This window comes from Schistocerca serialis, chromosome 3 (assembly GCF_023864345.2).
Source record: "Schistocerca serialis cubense isolate TAMUIC-IGC-003099 chromosome 3, iqSchSeri2.2, whole genome shotgun sequence".
NCBI lineage: Eukaryota > Metazoa > Arthropoda > Insecta > Orthoptera > Acrididae > Schistocerca > Schistocerca serialis.
In genome coordinates, this window is record NC_064640.1 from 844,847,599 (window position 1) to 844,865,177 (window position 17,579).

Consider the following 17,579-nt stretch of genomic DNA (forward strand, 5'->3'; position numbering starts at 1 on the left):
TTTTTTTTTTTTTTTTTTTTTTCAATTGATAAACTATAACAGGCAAACCTTCACAGAGCAGTTTTAAAAATGTACAGGACAACTGCGTCAACAATAAGAATAAATATTTAGGAAATAAATTGATGTAGCATTGAAAATTCATATGTAAACTTCCTTTTTTGTACTGAATAATCTCTGCAATATTTTGCTTTTTCCGTAGTTTCCATTATCCTCTTTGAAGGTTGCAAGAGTCTCTCTTTTACTGAGGTATCTCAATTTCACTATTCAGAACTCTTGTTCTAGTTATGAATTTTTGCATGGTGTCAGAAGAAAAAACATTCAAGAAATTTGGCTGCAAGATTACAGGCACATATGAAAAACAATGTGTATTGTTAGTATAAATATATATAAGTAAATGCAGTTTTTGGACTACCCATCACTAATACCTGAACCAATCCACAAAATTTATCTGTTATTACAGCATACAACAAGGGGAAAAAATACTTTTGAAACAAAAGCAAAAAAGTAATTTTTTGGGTAAAAATTACAATGTCTATCAAGAATGCTGATGTACTAGATTCCTTTCTTTGATATTACTAATATTGACTCATTTCCAGTCCCTGCTGCTTATTCTGCACACTGAGGCCTACGTGAATGTGACCAACCACGTGAACAATTAAGATGTAATGTCTAATCAATCTCAGTGGACTGTGTACCACAAGACATATTAGACTGCAAACGACAGAACATTGACATTATTTTATAAGTTGTGCCAACTGACCTTGTCTGAACAAATCTGCACAAACATTTGAGAAATCTTGTGACATGGTAAGATATTTAAAAGTGTTGAATAAAAATAGTGAAAGGCAAGATTTTGCACAACTGAATACTACCTACAACCCAAAGAAATAGTTTCTAAACAAAGAAAAGTGATTGTAATTGAGCATGTCATTATTTTCCCTTGGGAATTATCAAAATCTTTTATGCACACAGCAAACAACTTCCAGCCTAAATGAAGGATGCAAATCATCACAAAAGGAGAAGCAAGTATGTTTCACAATGCGAATGTTAGTGAATTACATCTATTTACACATAATAAGAAGGGGTGTAATACTAGAGGTATGGAGGGGGATTATCTACATGAAGATTCTTGTCATGTGAATCAGGTTCAAGTCTAAAATGAAGTTTAAAGAAATAAAACCTAGTTTCTCACAATAGAAAACTGTTCAGAGAATACGCAGTAGTAGAACAATAAACCCAAGGCCAACACCACTTCTGCTGCCCAGTGCAAATGGTGCTCTACACCTAGGCCCAGGTACGTTCACAGGGGCAGTCAGTGGCACAAAGAATGCCACATCCTCACTGTCCGACAGGGGGCGAGGCCGTGCCTGTAAGCAACCTGCACAGTCCAGGTTGGTGGAGCCTCCAATAGAGGGCATGTGAGTGCTAATAAGAGATGATATGCAAATGCTACACTCTTCTCAACATTACCTCTGCCACACACTACCAGTTCCATAAATAGTAGAAAACAAAACAATCAAATCAAGAGTGGAAAGTAACCAATGCCTACCAATGGAGCACTCTTTATGAAGGTGCAGGCCATAGGACCTATTAATGTAAATTCTTAGCTGATAGCTTCACAGAAAATAACTGCTGTCCGCCTTATTGGGGAAATGTATTAACTTTCATTACACCAATTTTTCAAGAAAAAGAGCAAGCTTGTCAGGTCTGTACATCATTCTATCTCATTGTGGCAGTTGTTCCATTTAGTTAACAACACTAAATTTTACGTGTGCAAAACATAGAGAGTCCAACTGTTAATCGTGAAGGTACTCATATATTCGATCAGATGTCATCTGTCACAGTGCCACAATCTTCCAAGCTTTGGTATTAAATGTCTTGTTACAACAATTACAATGAAAAATGACAATAAAACTGAACAAATATAGTAATATCAATAATGAAATTCAAGGCTGAATTTTCATCTCCTTAAAAAAAAAAAAAAAAAAAAAAAAAAAAAAAAAAAAAAAAAAGGGTATTGCAATGCTTGTAACAGCAACACAGAAACACTTGTTTACACAGTTTACTCTAGCTGGAACTACATTTCTTGAACCTAAAATAACTAGTTCAGTACTCAGTAAATTCATCAAATTCTGTGATAAAAAAAGTATCTTTTATCCTGGGTACATAGAATGCTACTGAGTACTGCAAATGTCATGTAACAATGAGAATAATTTCGGCAGAAACAGCAATGAGATCTGAGAGCTTTCTGGATAAATCATAATTAAAAATACTGCTTGATTAATACTTAATTTTGGTGCAAGATTTACAAAAATGTAACTGTAGGAATGAAATATATTCAGGTGCCATGGATTTCCCAATCATATGGAATAACACACAAATTACACACATCACAAAAATCGTCTCATAAACTGTGATATCTCTAATTTTCATTACAAAACAATGATATATTAACTCATTAAAACAGGACATGGATTTTAAACGGAGATCCATGATTTACCAATAAAAATGCTTTAAAAAAGCTGAAGATAATACATAAAATTCAACAAATGTTTCTTTTTCTTTATGGGTAAAGTTCAAATGTATCAACAACACAATAAACTATATTCTACACACTTCAATTACAGCAATGGTGTCATTGAGGATATTCCAATTCTCCTGGCATGATAACGACTTTGAACTGTAAAGCATGTCGGCGTTTGTTTACTTACTCCAAGTGCTAATGCACTTACATAAACACTGTTAAGCAATCTAACACACCTGTAAATAAAGTTAAGCACAGATAATGGAATTCTGTCACTCATGGCATTCAAACATTACACTGACTACACATTTGTGTTTTGAAAAGTGTACCATCCTCAGCAATAAGCCTTCATAAAACTTAGAAGCTTCAACTTCACATAAAAAAGTAAAGGCACACTGCCTTTGTCACAAACTGTTGTTCAACACTGCATAAAAATAGACATTTCAATTTGTAGCGAAAGTTCAAAAGTACAAAAATATGTTCACATCACCAATCAGCAATGGTAGGATATTCAGCTAACTGTGCACACAAATTTAAAAAGAATAAACTAGCTTTATAATGTCCTGAAAATAGGCAATGCATCAGTAAAGCATATGTTTTCACATGTGAGAGACAGAATGAGAACAGTAGCTGTGCACAGTAACAAAATCAGTCACCATTTTATGACTAGTGATTTTAGAATTTAGAAGTAATAGGTGATGTAACACCATTACATGTGGCATGTACATACAGGTGGGTTACAAATACAAAACCTGAAATTCAGGATGCTGTTTCACCATAAAGAAATTGACAAATTTCTGCTTTAAGATCTGTATTTGGAATGCATTTGGTATTACTCAACTGACTGTTGGTCATGGGACTAGTAAATTTTCCACTGAGGAACCATTCATTAATTGCTGCACACTCGTATGTGAACCCATCTGGAAAAAAGTTCATAAAATCTATATGATAAAATTTTACAAACACAAAATTAGAACAGTTAAGTAAATGATACAATGAGAAAAATGTTAGGTTACAATTTGGTGGAAAACTGTTATTTAACCTGATAATTATCCACAAATGTAGCTGCTATTACACAACAACCTGAGGATTTGTAATAAATTTACACCAAATGCTGTATCACCTGCAAATGTTTCAAAACTCAGATAAAGCCCTGGAAGTCCTATATATATATATTAAAAAAAGGGAGGAGGACACAAAATTGTACTTGCACAGAAATGTTCCAATTATCCGAATGAGAATTATCTGTGATAATTTATGACTTTTATAAAAAAATAAAAAGATGAAGCCTGAAATATTCTGTTACTGTTAGAAGCAATGCTTTCCTCCTGGAGATGAAAACATCCATGAATAGTTAAATAGTGATGGATACGAATAAGGATTTCGCACAGCCAAGTGTTACGGACATAGTGAGCAATACAGGAAGATAGCAAAAATGAGGCTATCAAGGAACTAGGCATCTACTTAAGTTCATTTCAAAGTATCTAAGAAATTTATTTTATATTATTTATTTTATTTTCAGTGGTCATTCTTTCACTATGCGTGTGAAGAAAATGTGCATTCAACAAAATTTACTTGGCCTGTCATAATAATGTGTATAATACTTTTGAACTCTCGTTGTATTACAAGAACAACTTAATACACTACTGAAAGACCAAAGCTAAAACAACGCACATGGGGTAGATGAGTTTCCATCACAAAAACCTTGGGAGAATTAACCATCAGCAATGCAGGAACATGAAGCAACCATACTATGGATCAATTGGAATGAAAGTAAATTTAATCTAATGTAATCTAAGGGTTACCTTAGAATACAGATTGGAGAGAGACAAAGTAACATTCAGGGCGTTTGTAGATTTTTTTTTAAAAAAAAAAAAAAAAAAAAAAAAAAAAAAAAAAAAAAAAAACCCTCTTGACAATGTTAATTGGAATACACTGTTTAAAACTGGAGTTGCCAGAGCTAAAATACAGAGAGCGAAACGTTATCTGCAATCTGTACAGAAACCAGGCTGTAGTTATAAAAGTCAAAGTACATAAAAGGGAAGCAGTAGTGTTTAAGGGGTAAGACAAGGTTGTAGCCTATCAACTGTGCGACTCGAACTATACACTGTAACACAGGAAACTAAGCTGAAATTTGGATACGGACATATCGATGGATTATGTGGAATAATTGGCAAGTTTTATTGGGTGTATATCCAGTAAAGGTGCTACCATAAAGGGACACACAATATCTTGGGTTGACTGATCATGTGAGACCAGTCGACCAGCTGATTCAAGCTCAAGCCGTCACGAGCTCACCCATATTCTGTGAGTCAGACAATGCCAATGGTAACTGATGTTTCCCTGGAAGATGATATTTTATTTATGGACTCGGTCAAATACTGATGTGGAGTGATTTTACTGGTATGCAAGCTGACTACACATGTATGTGTGAGGTTGCTAGAGCGAATTTACGCTTCAGCAACTACGGACTCAACAAATACATGGAAAAACTGCGAGAAATTCATGCCTGAACATAAATGCAGACTATAGCCAAGCCTGCATGTTGCGCCGTTGTATTTGACTATGCATGGCACCTGTCCAATGTCCCCAGCATTTTGCAAGTCTCAGTTATGGTCAGACCAATGTTCTGTATAGTTGTGAGTGCATTATGTCAGAACTAAGTGAATTTGGATATGCTATATGGTGGGTGCTTCCGTAATGAAGGGAACCAAAGTGCTCAGTGCTTCAAAAGGCACCATATCGAAGATTTATAGTCCATACTAAGTCACAATGAGGAAAAATGAGCACGTTGAGTGATAATGACACATGGCCATTGAAGAGGATTGTGATGAAAAACAAGAAGATGACAGCTGCAAATCTCACTGCAGAAATGAATGTTGCACTTGTGAACATTGTCAGCACCAATGCAACGCATAGGGAGCTCTGGGTAAGAGAACTGTAGGATGATCTGGAATCCCAAAACAACTCACCAGTGTTGCAAATGCACATAAAAGAAAAATCTGGTGCTGAAGACTTGAAACCTGGGCTCTGGAGCAATGGAAGAATGCCATCTGGTCAGATGAGTCTTGTTTCATGCTGTCTCCAACTTCCAGCTGAGTTTAGATCCCAAGAGTGAAACATGGTGGGATTTTGGTGAACATTTAGGCAGTCATATCATTATATTCAATGAGCCCAATGGTTACAATGCATGGTTGCTGATGTACCTTCACTCATGACATGCGCAATTTCAGAGATCGCATTTCCCTACAGTTCACTTGGGTCATCTGCCTGGCATAGGAACAGTATTATTTAAGCAATCACAAATGAGTGCCACCCTGTTCTATATTCTGTATTATTGTTGTCCAGTCTGTGTGTTCAGTGCTACGCACAACCTGTATCTTTAAGTGTTGCTCTATAAAGTAATTCGTTCCATAAATTGTGTTTGTTCTTGCTATAGCAGTTGCATAACAGCTAAAGATTATGTAACCATCTTGGCTGATCAGGTCCATCCTATGGTACAATCCTTGTTCCCCAATGAGGAGGCTGCATTCCATGATGACAAGGCTCCTGTTCCCACAGCTCACACAGTCCAGGACTGGTTTTGTAAGCATGAGGATGAATTGCTGCACCTCCCCTGCCCACCACAGTCACCAGATCTCAGTATTACTAAGCCTTTCTTGTCTACTTTGGAGTGAAGGGTGCATGATCGCTATCCACCTCTATTATGGTTTCCTGAACTTGAGAGTAGCAGGAAGAATGGTATAAGACTCCATTGAAAACCATATAGGATCTTTATTTGTTCATTCCGAGACAACTGGAAGCCGTTTGGAATTCCAATAGGTTTCCTACAGTTTATTAGATGTGGTAATGTGTTGTGTTTTTGATATTTCCATATTTTTGTCCAACCCTGTATACTTATTCTGCCAAGAGAACTAACTATTGGAATACATGAAATGTATTTGCAGTTGCGAGTATACACTACCATCAGCTGTGTAATGGAATGAAGACAATGAAAATTTGTGCAGGAGTGGGACTCGAACCCAGATTTCTTGCTTATTGCACGTGGTGGACTTACCATTCGGATATCCGAGCACAACTCACAGCCAGATCCAAACTTCCATCCGCCATCAACCAGTGTCTACAACCTGTACTTGGACATTCATTATGTATATTCCAGTATAGGGGAGACATTTTACTTGAAAGTCACTTTCCCTTTATCCACCGACACTGGACACATGACTCTCAAGAAAAGTGTCTCCCCTGCACAGGAATATACATAATGAATGTATGAGGACAGGTTGTAGACACATGATTGACGACATATAGAAGTTTGGATCTGGCCATGAGTCGTGCTCGGATAGCCAAATGGTAAGGTGACTGCTTGCGATAAATGGTAAATCTGGGTTTGAGTCCCGCTCTGGCAAAAATGTTCATTATCATCATTGCTTTATACAGCTGATGGTAGTCCATATTCGCAACTGCAAATACAGTTCACGTATTTCGTAATGGCTGCAATTGCCACAGTGCCTTTTCCATTGGTCGTGCATGCATGTCTGATGGTACATTACATCATAATTTGGAATAACACAGGCACTGTAATATCATATTGTAACTATTGCAGTGGTTTCCAAAACTGTTTATCAATATCACCACACCTGTGTTACTATCAGGCAGCTTGGCTGTATACAGTTTAAGTTGCATTCACAAAAAAATTAGTTGTCCACATTCTTCTTATTTACTTGTGGCTCAAAACAGTTATTTTATTTTGTTGAGAGCTTACTGACATGTTGCAGTGAACTTATGCATGTGTAATTAATAAATGTTTCCAAAGAAGACTGAGGCACAAAATTGGTGACCTTTATTTGTATCAGGCAGAACTATAAGGATGCAAAGCTTTTAAACTGTGGCAGTAACAACTTAATCTACATCAAGAACTGATAAAGTTTTGCTGATTTCGATGCTCTTTCAGTCAAGAAGTGTACCAAAAATGGTTAGTGCTGCTTTTACAGGTAGATGATATAAAGCATTCGGATCATCAGTGTGCATTTTTGTTTTCAACCAATCCTCAGTTGTACTATTTAGTGCAAAAGTTGACTCTGCTGTTGTACCCATCAATGCTCCTCTTAATTTTGGCTTACTTTCAGCACATATGAGTGCATATACACTTGACAACAGTTGGACCTCTCTAGCAGAAGTGTTATATATTGCTTGTGCTAATGAAGTCACAAATTGTTCAGCACGCATTTTCTTCTGATTTCAGAAGCTCTACTACAACTCTGCATTGGATCTTAATGTGTTAAATGTGTCTTGCCCAGTGGCAGGCTGTCAGCCCTGTTCTACTCTGTCCTGTGTCATTCTGAGGCCTATTTTCACAGTTGTTCCCTAGCTATCCAGATTGTATTACATTGTATACATGGCATGAGTGTCCCTATTATGAAGTAGAATGATGTCAATGTTTTTTGCAAAGGGCATACTGCAGACATGTGTCAAAATGCAGCAAGTATCAGTTGACGTCCATTGCTAGTTCAGATTAATAATATCTCAGGGAGCCGTAGTGCATGGCATGGAGTGTGGCATAAAAGGTTAGCATGTCTGGCTGGCATGCTGCAGTTCAACAGTCCAGACCCTAAACACCAATAATTATTTAGAAGGTTCTTGAAATACCTTATGTTTCTAATGTTTGTATATTCTGAAATATTCAATGTTCATATAAATACCGGCATTCTGTAATATTTAATGTTTGAATAAATAGCAGATGTACATCAGTAGCAGTAATAAACATGCTTTCAGTGTTAAATGTTGCAGTTCACTGAGGACCCTGCCTTCGGATTTGGACTCAATCATGGTTTCAGTACAACATTGTTTGGTGGAGATGCTGCATACTTAAAAACATAATCACTGTTGTGTCAGTTGGGCAACATAAAAGCCATTGCCTACACAGACGGGAACCACAATACAAACAGTACATTGTTCCCAAGATCCATGTATTCAGGAGGCAGATGGATTCCAAAGCAGCAGTAAGTCAGCTGTACCTTGGGCAACCATTCCAAAGACACAGGTCAGGTCCCAACAAATTGGCTGAAAAGGTTCAACTGAGTCACCAAATACGACAGGTGGGATGAGATGATGTGTTTGTGTCAACTTTTACTTGGGTAGCACAGTCCAGCAGTGGTTCATGAACAATGAAGAGAATCTCAACAGCTGACACAAATTCCACGCCAAACTGAAGAAAACATTTGCTAATAATAAGCAGCAAGTCCACTTAGTGACCCAACATCATGGAGAAACAACACAGTTATACATAAAGAACATTTTGGCACTATGCAACATCGTGAATCTGAACATGACAGAAGTCAACAAAATCCCACACTTGATGAAAGGAGTCGCAGAAGAAATGCACCAAGCTTATTTGGTAAAGAATTCTACAATGACAGAAGAATTAATCAAGTGATGCCCGCAAATTGAAGAAATGAATCAGAAAAAGATACAGATGAAAGGGGTATGATGACCAACTGCTGAATGTGGCGCCTACATCATTTGTGGAAGATAGTAAGAGAAGAGATACAGCAGTTTACAGCAGCCAGAAAAACCGGACTGCGTACAAAAGCGATGGAGCCATGAATGTCAATCCTTATGTCAGGAAGTAACAGATAATGCTGAAGAAGAGGAGTAACAATCTTTAACACTGCGCTCTACTATCAGTCGAACCTGCCAGGAAGAATGTATTTGACCAATTCAGACTTACGTCACAGCTGTCGAGTAACAATCTAGCAACTGGCCAACATGGCTGCAACCAACTCCTACACCAACTATAGCCATTGAAGAACGGACATTTGAAGGAAAGACAACAACACACCAGTATGTTTCCACTGTGGATACCCCGGACACTTTGTACCTTACTGCAGACGACATGCACGAGTTTTTGACAACTAATTATGCTGCCAGTTGTCAACCGACTCCAAAGTTTTATTCACATCAGCCAACTGCAGATGATTACACTCAGTCTGTGGGATGAAGCCCACCTCTGTACCCAGGGTATGTTATAGCCATACCCCATCACCATACAGAGCTATCAGCCTCTTGCCAGCCACTGAATTCAGGAAAACTAAGCAAGGTGACTATCTCTGGAGATGAGGCTGCCACAGACACAAATCCTCCATGGACGATAGTGTTCAGGATGTCATGAATTCTCACTGACATCATCACTGATTGCAATCCAGTTCAGGTGCTAGTCGATTCAGGGGCTTCCTTTACTGTAATGTAAGATGCTTATCATCATCAGACTAGGTACCATGATAGGAAAGCAACTGCACTGAAACTCAAAAATAGGAATTACATCCAGCCGATGTATTACATGAATAAATATAAGAGAACACAGCCCTTTGAATTTGTCATTTTAACACGACGTAGTCATAAATGCTCCTATCAGAGTACAAAAAAGGTTAATATGCTCCTGTTTTTTAAAGACTCTGACTGACTACGGGGTTACCATCTGCCTTATTCTACCTTCCTCAGCACCTTTAAAATATTTCCTAAAAATTTTGGCATTCAAATACATTCAATTCTTTTTAACCCTTTCACTGCTCCAGACGTAAATATATGCTAATCATTTCAGTGCACCAGATGTATATATACTATTTGCTATAAAAAATACTTACACCGGTTCCCTGCTACAGTTGTATAGTTAGGTATAACACCGACAATCGGGCCAGCGAGTCGGAGGTAATTATTGTGCAAGTATGCAGTTTAATTGTTGGAATACTAGGAGATACCTGAATGATTACTGAATGCTGAATTCTCTTTCTGCTGAGTTCATTCGTATCGCTATATTACCCAGCTGGTGTGCGGCTGTTTCTGCGTCACCGAATAAAATGACGCGACGTTACCGTCCATTTACAGATGATGAGCTGCTGAGTATTCTAAACCAAAGTGACGATGAGGAAATCATCAAGCCCAATCCAGCTGATTATGGGTGGACAGATAATGACGACGATGAGCTGGCAGATAAATCTGTCACCACAAATATAAAAAATATTTGTGAACCAACAAACGTTGAACCAGTAAATGCAGATCCAGATTTTGATGTTATCGTCGATTCTTTCTCCGATTCTGAAGAAGAGCTTGAGCGTGTGCCTGGAAAATCTCCTAAGAGACACAAAACAGTTGATTTTACATGGAAAGACTCTGATTGGGACCCTAAAGTGTATAATTTCAATAACAGTGGTTCCGGTTGCAAAATTGTCAATTTAGATGATTTATGTACTGTATACGACTGCTTCCAAGTTTTTTTTTTTAGCCAAGAAATTGTGAGCTACATAGCTGAACAATGTAATTTATATTATGAACACCTTTGCAATGATGCCAGTGAAAAATCAAGACTGCGACGTTGGAAAAACACAAACAGTGACGAAGTTTACTGTTTCCTTGCTGTAAATTTTCTGATGCCTCAAGCGAGAAAAAATGAAATAAACAATTATTGGACCAATGATCAGTTACTGTCTAATCCAATGTTTGTGCAAATCATGCCAAGAGATAGATATCTTCTGTTACTTAGAATGTTACATTTTGCTGATAACAGTAAGGATCCTGGAGATGACAAAATCTGGAAATTGCGTCGAATTGTGGATCACTTAAGAAGAGTATTTCCAGGTGCTTTCTATCCTTTTAAAAATTTGTGCATTGATGAAAGTTTAGTGTCTTCTTGACGCTGTACATTCCTTCCAAACGCCACAAATTTGGTGTAAATTTTTTTGTGTTATGTGATTGTGAAACTGGTTATATTCTTGACTTCATTATTTATGTGGGTGCAGCAACAGACGTAAAAAAAAGAAACTGTCTTTGGTGTATATGTTGGAATACCTGGAAGCATTGTTCTCACTTTACTTGAACGTTACCTTGGTAAAGGTCACACATTATATGTTGACAATTGGTACAGTAGCCCAACGTTATTTTCTTATTTGCATGACAGAGTGACTAATGTCTGTGGAACTGTGAGAACAAACCGCAAAGGCATGCCTACTGTATCAAAAAAACTTAGAAAAGGCGAGATTGAGTTTATGTCAACAGAGAAACTTCTTGCTCTGAAGTGGCAGGACAAGCAGGAAGTGAAGATGCTTTCAACTCTTCATACAAGCGAAATTACAGCGACTGACAAAATTGACAGAACCATGAATAAACCAAAAACAAAACCAGCTTGCATCATAAGCTACACTGAAAATATGGGGGCCGTCGACAGGAGTGACATGATGCCAAGTTCAGCAGAATGTGTACGAAAACTGTAAAATGGTATAAAAAACAATTTTTTCATTTGGTGGATCTGTCTCTGCTCAGTGCGCATGCATTATATAAAACTCAAACGAGACGAAATATTTCAGTATCTGATTTTCAACAGAAACTTATCAAGGAGATCCTAGAGATTCACCACCAGCCACAAACAGACATCATGGAAGGAGATAGGCTGATGGTGACAATCCCTTACGCCTAACCGAGCGACAGTTTATCTCGCTAATCCCAGGAACTTCAAAGAAGAAGGCCGCCCAGAGAAGGTGTACTGTATGTGCAAAACATGATAAACGAAGTGACACAAGATACATTTGTGTAAAATGTAATGTGCCTTTATGTTTGAATTTTTGTTTCGAGAGATATCACACTTTGAAGTATTACTAATGTAATATGTTTTGTACTTTTTCTCCTAATAAAGTACCTTTTTTGAACAAAATAAGACTTTCTGAACAAAGATTTAAAAAAAGGAAACGATTTACACCGACAATACTGGATTTTGTGTCTCATTTTTATTTCAATAATAATGGTAGACTGCTACAGTTGTCTATATACGCACCGGGTGAAAATAATGCGCACAGGGCGGGAGCCTGAAAGGACCCTGAAGATAAAATTAGATAGAGATTTGATGCCACAGAGAGGCTTACTGGCACTAGTTCTTCCTGCAAACGATTTGAGACGGGAAGAGGAATGGGGGAGTAGCAGAGGTACAAAAGGTATCCACTGTCACACACTGCAAGGTGGCTTGCAGTGTGTAGATGTAGATGCATATGTAGATGTAGGGTGTTCAGTTACTGCACCATATCATTACAGGGGATGAAACTTGGGTCCATCATGTGACACCTGAGATGAAGAAAGCATGAGTGTCTCTCAAAATTAAGTAACTGCTTAATAGGTAAACTTGTTCCAGTTGGGTCCATCATAATTCTGCCATATTTATTAAGGGTCATATTTATGATGAAAAAGATTTAACATTCACAGAAAATTGAACTGTACAGGAAAAAGTCTCCAAAATAAGGAACTCACAGAAAATACTGTGAACTGCACTGCCAAAGAATATAACATAACTCACATTAGGTTGGATGTACAGAGCACAAAAATGAATTATATTTCAATGGTGGTAAAACTGTTGAAGAGTGCTACATGGAAATGTGCAATTTGTACAACCAGTTATTAAAAAAAGATTAATGTTTATTTTCTAATTTAATGTTGTAGTAATACATCCTAGGATGGTAACTTTCTGTGGTGGGAGTTTGTGATGACCAAATTGCAATTACTTCTTTAGCATGTATATCAGTGCTTTACATGTTGTGACTGTGCACAGTAAGTGTATTGACTCGTGGAATGTACACAAACATGAAAAGCCGTACCCATGCATCCAGACAGTGATTATACAAATTGTAAGATTCGACACAGCATCAAAGGACAGATTGCTGCTCGCCACATTGAAGAGCTGTTGAGTGGCAGACAGGCACACTGAAAAAACTGTTAGATATTTTAGTGATCGAACTAAGTCCTTCATCAGACGTAGACAAACCAAAACACATCACCATTCACAAGGCATAACTCAGGAAAACAATGCCACTGTCATCTCTGGGCACTTAGACCTAACTGTAACTACATCTGAAACAAGCAGCAACGGTCATTGAGGTGAATAGTGGGGGTACACAAAAGTCTTCAAGAAGTGAGGGTGAGAGATAGCAGGGTGGGGTGGTGGAAGATGGTAGTGCTGCCTATGAGAGTGTACAAGGATGCGCTTAGGACAGTGGCCGGGCCGTGTGTGTGTGTGTGTGTGTGTGTGTGTGTGTGTGTGTGTGTGTGCATCTGACGAAGGAGTTAGTCCGATTGCTTGAACACCTAGCAGTCCGTTTTCAGTGTGCTTGTCTGCAACTCAATTCCTCCTCCATGTGGTGAGAGGCAATCTATTCTTTTCATGTTGTTGTTATTCTATTGTTTAATTGTAAGAGTTGGTATGATCTGTGACATCAAGCATGGCAAACAGAATGCATTAGAAGATCAGTCATCACAATAAGAAGCTTAGTCATTTTGTTCAATGTAACAGAACAAGGTAATTCAACTATATCAGCAGGACAATGAACAACATTTTTTCTTCTATCGACTAGCAATATTCTTAAGTTTGTTGCAGTCACTTATTGTAACTAAAATATCTTTGTAACAGTGACTAGTTTAATTATACCTGAACAAATAACTGGATCTTGCATAATTTCATGCGTAATAGGACAGAGAAATTCATGTGGAATCTCTTTGTCTACTGGTACATCCAACACACCATAGTCAGCTTTTTTCAACCAAAAAAGGTAGGATCTCAGTTTTTGTCTTTCTCCCTCTTCACCTGTGGATGTAAACATTCTTAGGTTAATTTCAGATTCACAAATTATGCAATATGATCAAATGACAATAAAAGAAATAAAAAATGCAACAATTATTCTGAATGTGATGTACTGAGAGTCAGCATCAATAATGCGTGCAACAGGTGTGCCTAAAAATTATGGTTACGTGATCTCCCAAATTAATACAAAAGTGGAAAATTATAATAAGTATATAACCTTGCTACATCGAACAAAGGCTTGGAAGTTATGTCCTATTTAATACACACTGTGTCACTATCTATGGAAAACAATCATACAACTACAATGCTGTTATTACTGGTGATACAAATGCTCAAGAGTGAGAACTATTAACTCACATTTGTACATACAACTTCTCCATAAGTTTCGAAGAAGGAAAGAAAATAAATAAATAAATAAACTGTCCCTACAATCATGAATGCAAATGTAAATGACTTATTGTCTACACACAGCACACCATCAAGAATTACAACTCATTCAGCACATTAACGTTATCCCTAATGAAAGTACAGAAGATAATCATCTGCTGTTAGTTGAAGAGCAGCATTTAATCATAAAGCCAACTAGAAACAAGTTTCACAGATCAAGATTGGACTGTCAGCTTGAATCAATAGAATGAAGAATTTTAATTAAAAATGAAGCTTTAACTGCTCATAATGAAATAAGGTAGTAACAGAACACGAAGATTGACCAGAGAAACCCTCGCGGAAGTAGAGGGAAGTTGTTGTGGAAATAACTCTGCTGGAATGTCAATTTAGTTGAAGAAATCCCTGATGAAAAACACACTGCCACCTTTAGCAAATTTGCTAATTTAAGTGTGCAGAGAGCACAGGAAAAGCTCCACAACAGTATTTTAGACACAAAATGGCTAAAACATCAATTTCAACTATCTGAAAACCATCATGTTGAAGGACAATAACAAAATCATTCCTGCAACAAATTGATGAGCATAAAACTAATTATGTTGAATACATGCCTTTGCTAATTCTTACTGAGATAGAAACATGTTTTCTTGTAACTGACAGCAAACAAAGTACAAATAAAAATGCAAATCAGAATGGGTAAAAATAGAGATAATCAAAAGTGAGACAAATGTTAAAGACTATGGAATTAAAGTATTTACTCAGTCACATACTCTCTTCATTCATGTACATAGTTATACTGAAAAATGAGCAGACAAGAAAGATGCATCTCTACTGATAAGTGAAAGGCAATGACCAAGGAAACTTGCATGTGATACTAGTGAAACAGGAGTTGGAATAACCAAGTCTCATATTCAGGTACACTTAAGCATGCATGTATAATCATACAAAAAAGAAATAATACTGAGTAGAGCTAAGAACAATGAATGACTCAGAGCAGGATGAAGTACTTAAAAATAGCTACTACTAACTTAATACGAGGGTTGTTTTTTAAGTAAGGGCCGTTCGCGCGTATAGTCCCGTAGTTCGCGCGGACGCCGCAACAAGCCACCGCACCACTTGCCGGCATGCTTCCCGTTCACACTGATGCAAGTTGCAGCTCTGTAGCTGACATGTACGCATCACTGTGCTACTTTATAATGTTTACGATTATTGAATCGCCCGCCGCGTGTGAGATACGGTCAGTGATACGTTTTTTGACCGCGAGAAGCCTATCAGCTGCAGAAATTCATCGTCAGTTAACAGAAGTTTATGGCTTGAATTCAATGAGTGAAGGTAAAGTGCATCAATGGGTTAGAGAGTTTAAAAATGGCCGTCAAAACGTCCATGACGAAGAACGCTCAGGCCGGCCCTCTGTGATCACTGATGATTTGGTGGCTGCAGTAGAAAAAAAGATTCGTGAGGACAGAAGATTCACAATTTCCACTCTTTCTTTGGAATTTCCACAAGTTTCAAGATCGGTTTTGTACAAAATTGTGTCTGAAAACCTAAACTTTAAGAAACTGTGTTTTCGGTGGGTACCCAGACTCCTCACAGAGGACCACAAAGGGAAGAGATTTGCCACTTCATTGGACATTTTGATTCATTACGAGGAAGAAGGGGATGACATGTTGAGTCAAATTGTCACTGGAGATGAAACATGGGTATCCCATATCACTCCCGAAAGCAAGCGACAATCGATGGAATAGCGACACACAACCTCACTCGTCAAGGTCAAAGCCAAACAGACGCTGTCAAAGCGCAAGATTATGGCAACTGTGTTCTGGGACTGGCGCGGTGTTTTGATAGTGGACTTTATGCCACGAGGAACGACAATCAACTCAGATGCCTACTGTGCAACTCTAAAGAAGCTCCGCAGAGCAATTCAAAACAAAAGGCGTGGCATGATGACAAAAGGAGTTTTGCTCCTGCACGATAACGCTAGGCCTCACACCTCTCAAAAGACTCGGGATATTGATTGATTCTTTTGGCTGGGAAGTTTTGGACCAAGCACCATACAGCCCCGACCTTGCTCCTAGCGATTTTCACCTTTTCCAGTACCTGAAACACCATCTTGGCGGACAGCGCTTCAATGACGATGATGAAGTGAAAGCGGCTGTGAACTCTTGGCTGTCAGAACAGGCGGCTGAATTCTTTGAAGAGGGAATTAAAAACTTAGTTGTACGGTATGACAAGTGCTTAAATAAACAAGGCAACTATGTAGAAAAATAGGTAAAAGTGTGTAGAATCAGAAAATAAAAGTTTTTTTACAAAAGTATTTGTATCTTTTTATAAAAATAAAAATGGCCCTTACTTAAAAAAACAACCCTCATAAGTAAAATTATGTTCTGCTATCAAAAAAGGCCAAGAGAGTATTAAATGCAGCAACCTTTCTTATTACAACTAAGCTCAACAAATAACATGCAATGTACACTCATACTCATAAATTAAGGATAATGCTGATACATGGTGAAGCAATGCTCTGGTGAGCATGTTCTGTTATAAAAAAAGGCCAAGAGAGTATTAAATGCAGCAACTTTTCTTATTACAACTAAGCTCAACAAATAACACGCAATGTACACTCATACTCATAAATTAAGGATAATGCTGATACATGGTGAAGTAATGCTCTGGTGAGCATGTTCTGTTATCAAAAAAGGCCAAGAGAGTATTAAATGCAGCAACTTTTCTTATTACAACTAAGCTCAACAAATAACATGCAATGTACACTCATACTCATAAATTAAGGATAATGCTGATACATGGTGAAACAATGCTCTGGTGAGCAGTTTGCAGGTTTAAATCACCTTGGGGTATGGCCATGCGGTGCATTTGACCTGCGGTCGTCGCACGGTGGTGCTGGCAGCAGTCCACATCCACAGAGGTGTGTTGGTGAATGTCAGAGCATGGCGGAGTGAGTAAGTGTGCAGACATTTTCAGACGTGCTAATGGTGACTGTGTATTGAAAATGGCTCAAAGAACACATATTGATGATATTATGAGGAATAGAATACTAGGACGACT

General features: G+C 37.8%; 1 protein-coding gene across 1 annotated transcript in view; it reads right to left on the minus strand.

Moving 5' to 3' along the window:
- Positions 1–2,545: 2,545 nt before the first annotated feature.
- The window catches only part of LOC126470946 (WD repeat, SAM and U-box domain-containing protein 1-like), a 222,488-nt gene continuing 207,454 nt past the window's right edge, over positions 2,546–17,579 (minus strand). Inside the window, exons 17-18 of the mRNA XM_050098996.1 lie at positions 13,983–14,138; positions 2,546–3,444 (exon numbers count right to left, since the gene is read on the minus strand). Coding sequence (XP_049954953.1) covers positions 3,284–3,444; positions 13,983–14,138 — 317 coding nt within the window. The 3' untranslated portion in view covers positions 2,546–3,283. The remainder of the gene's footprint in view (positions 3,445–13,982; positions 14,139–17,579) is intronic.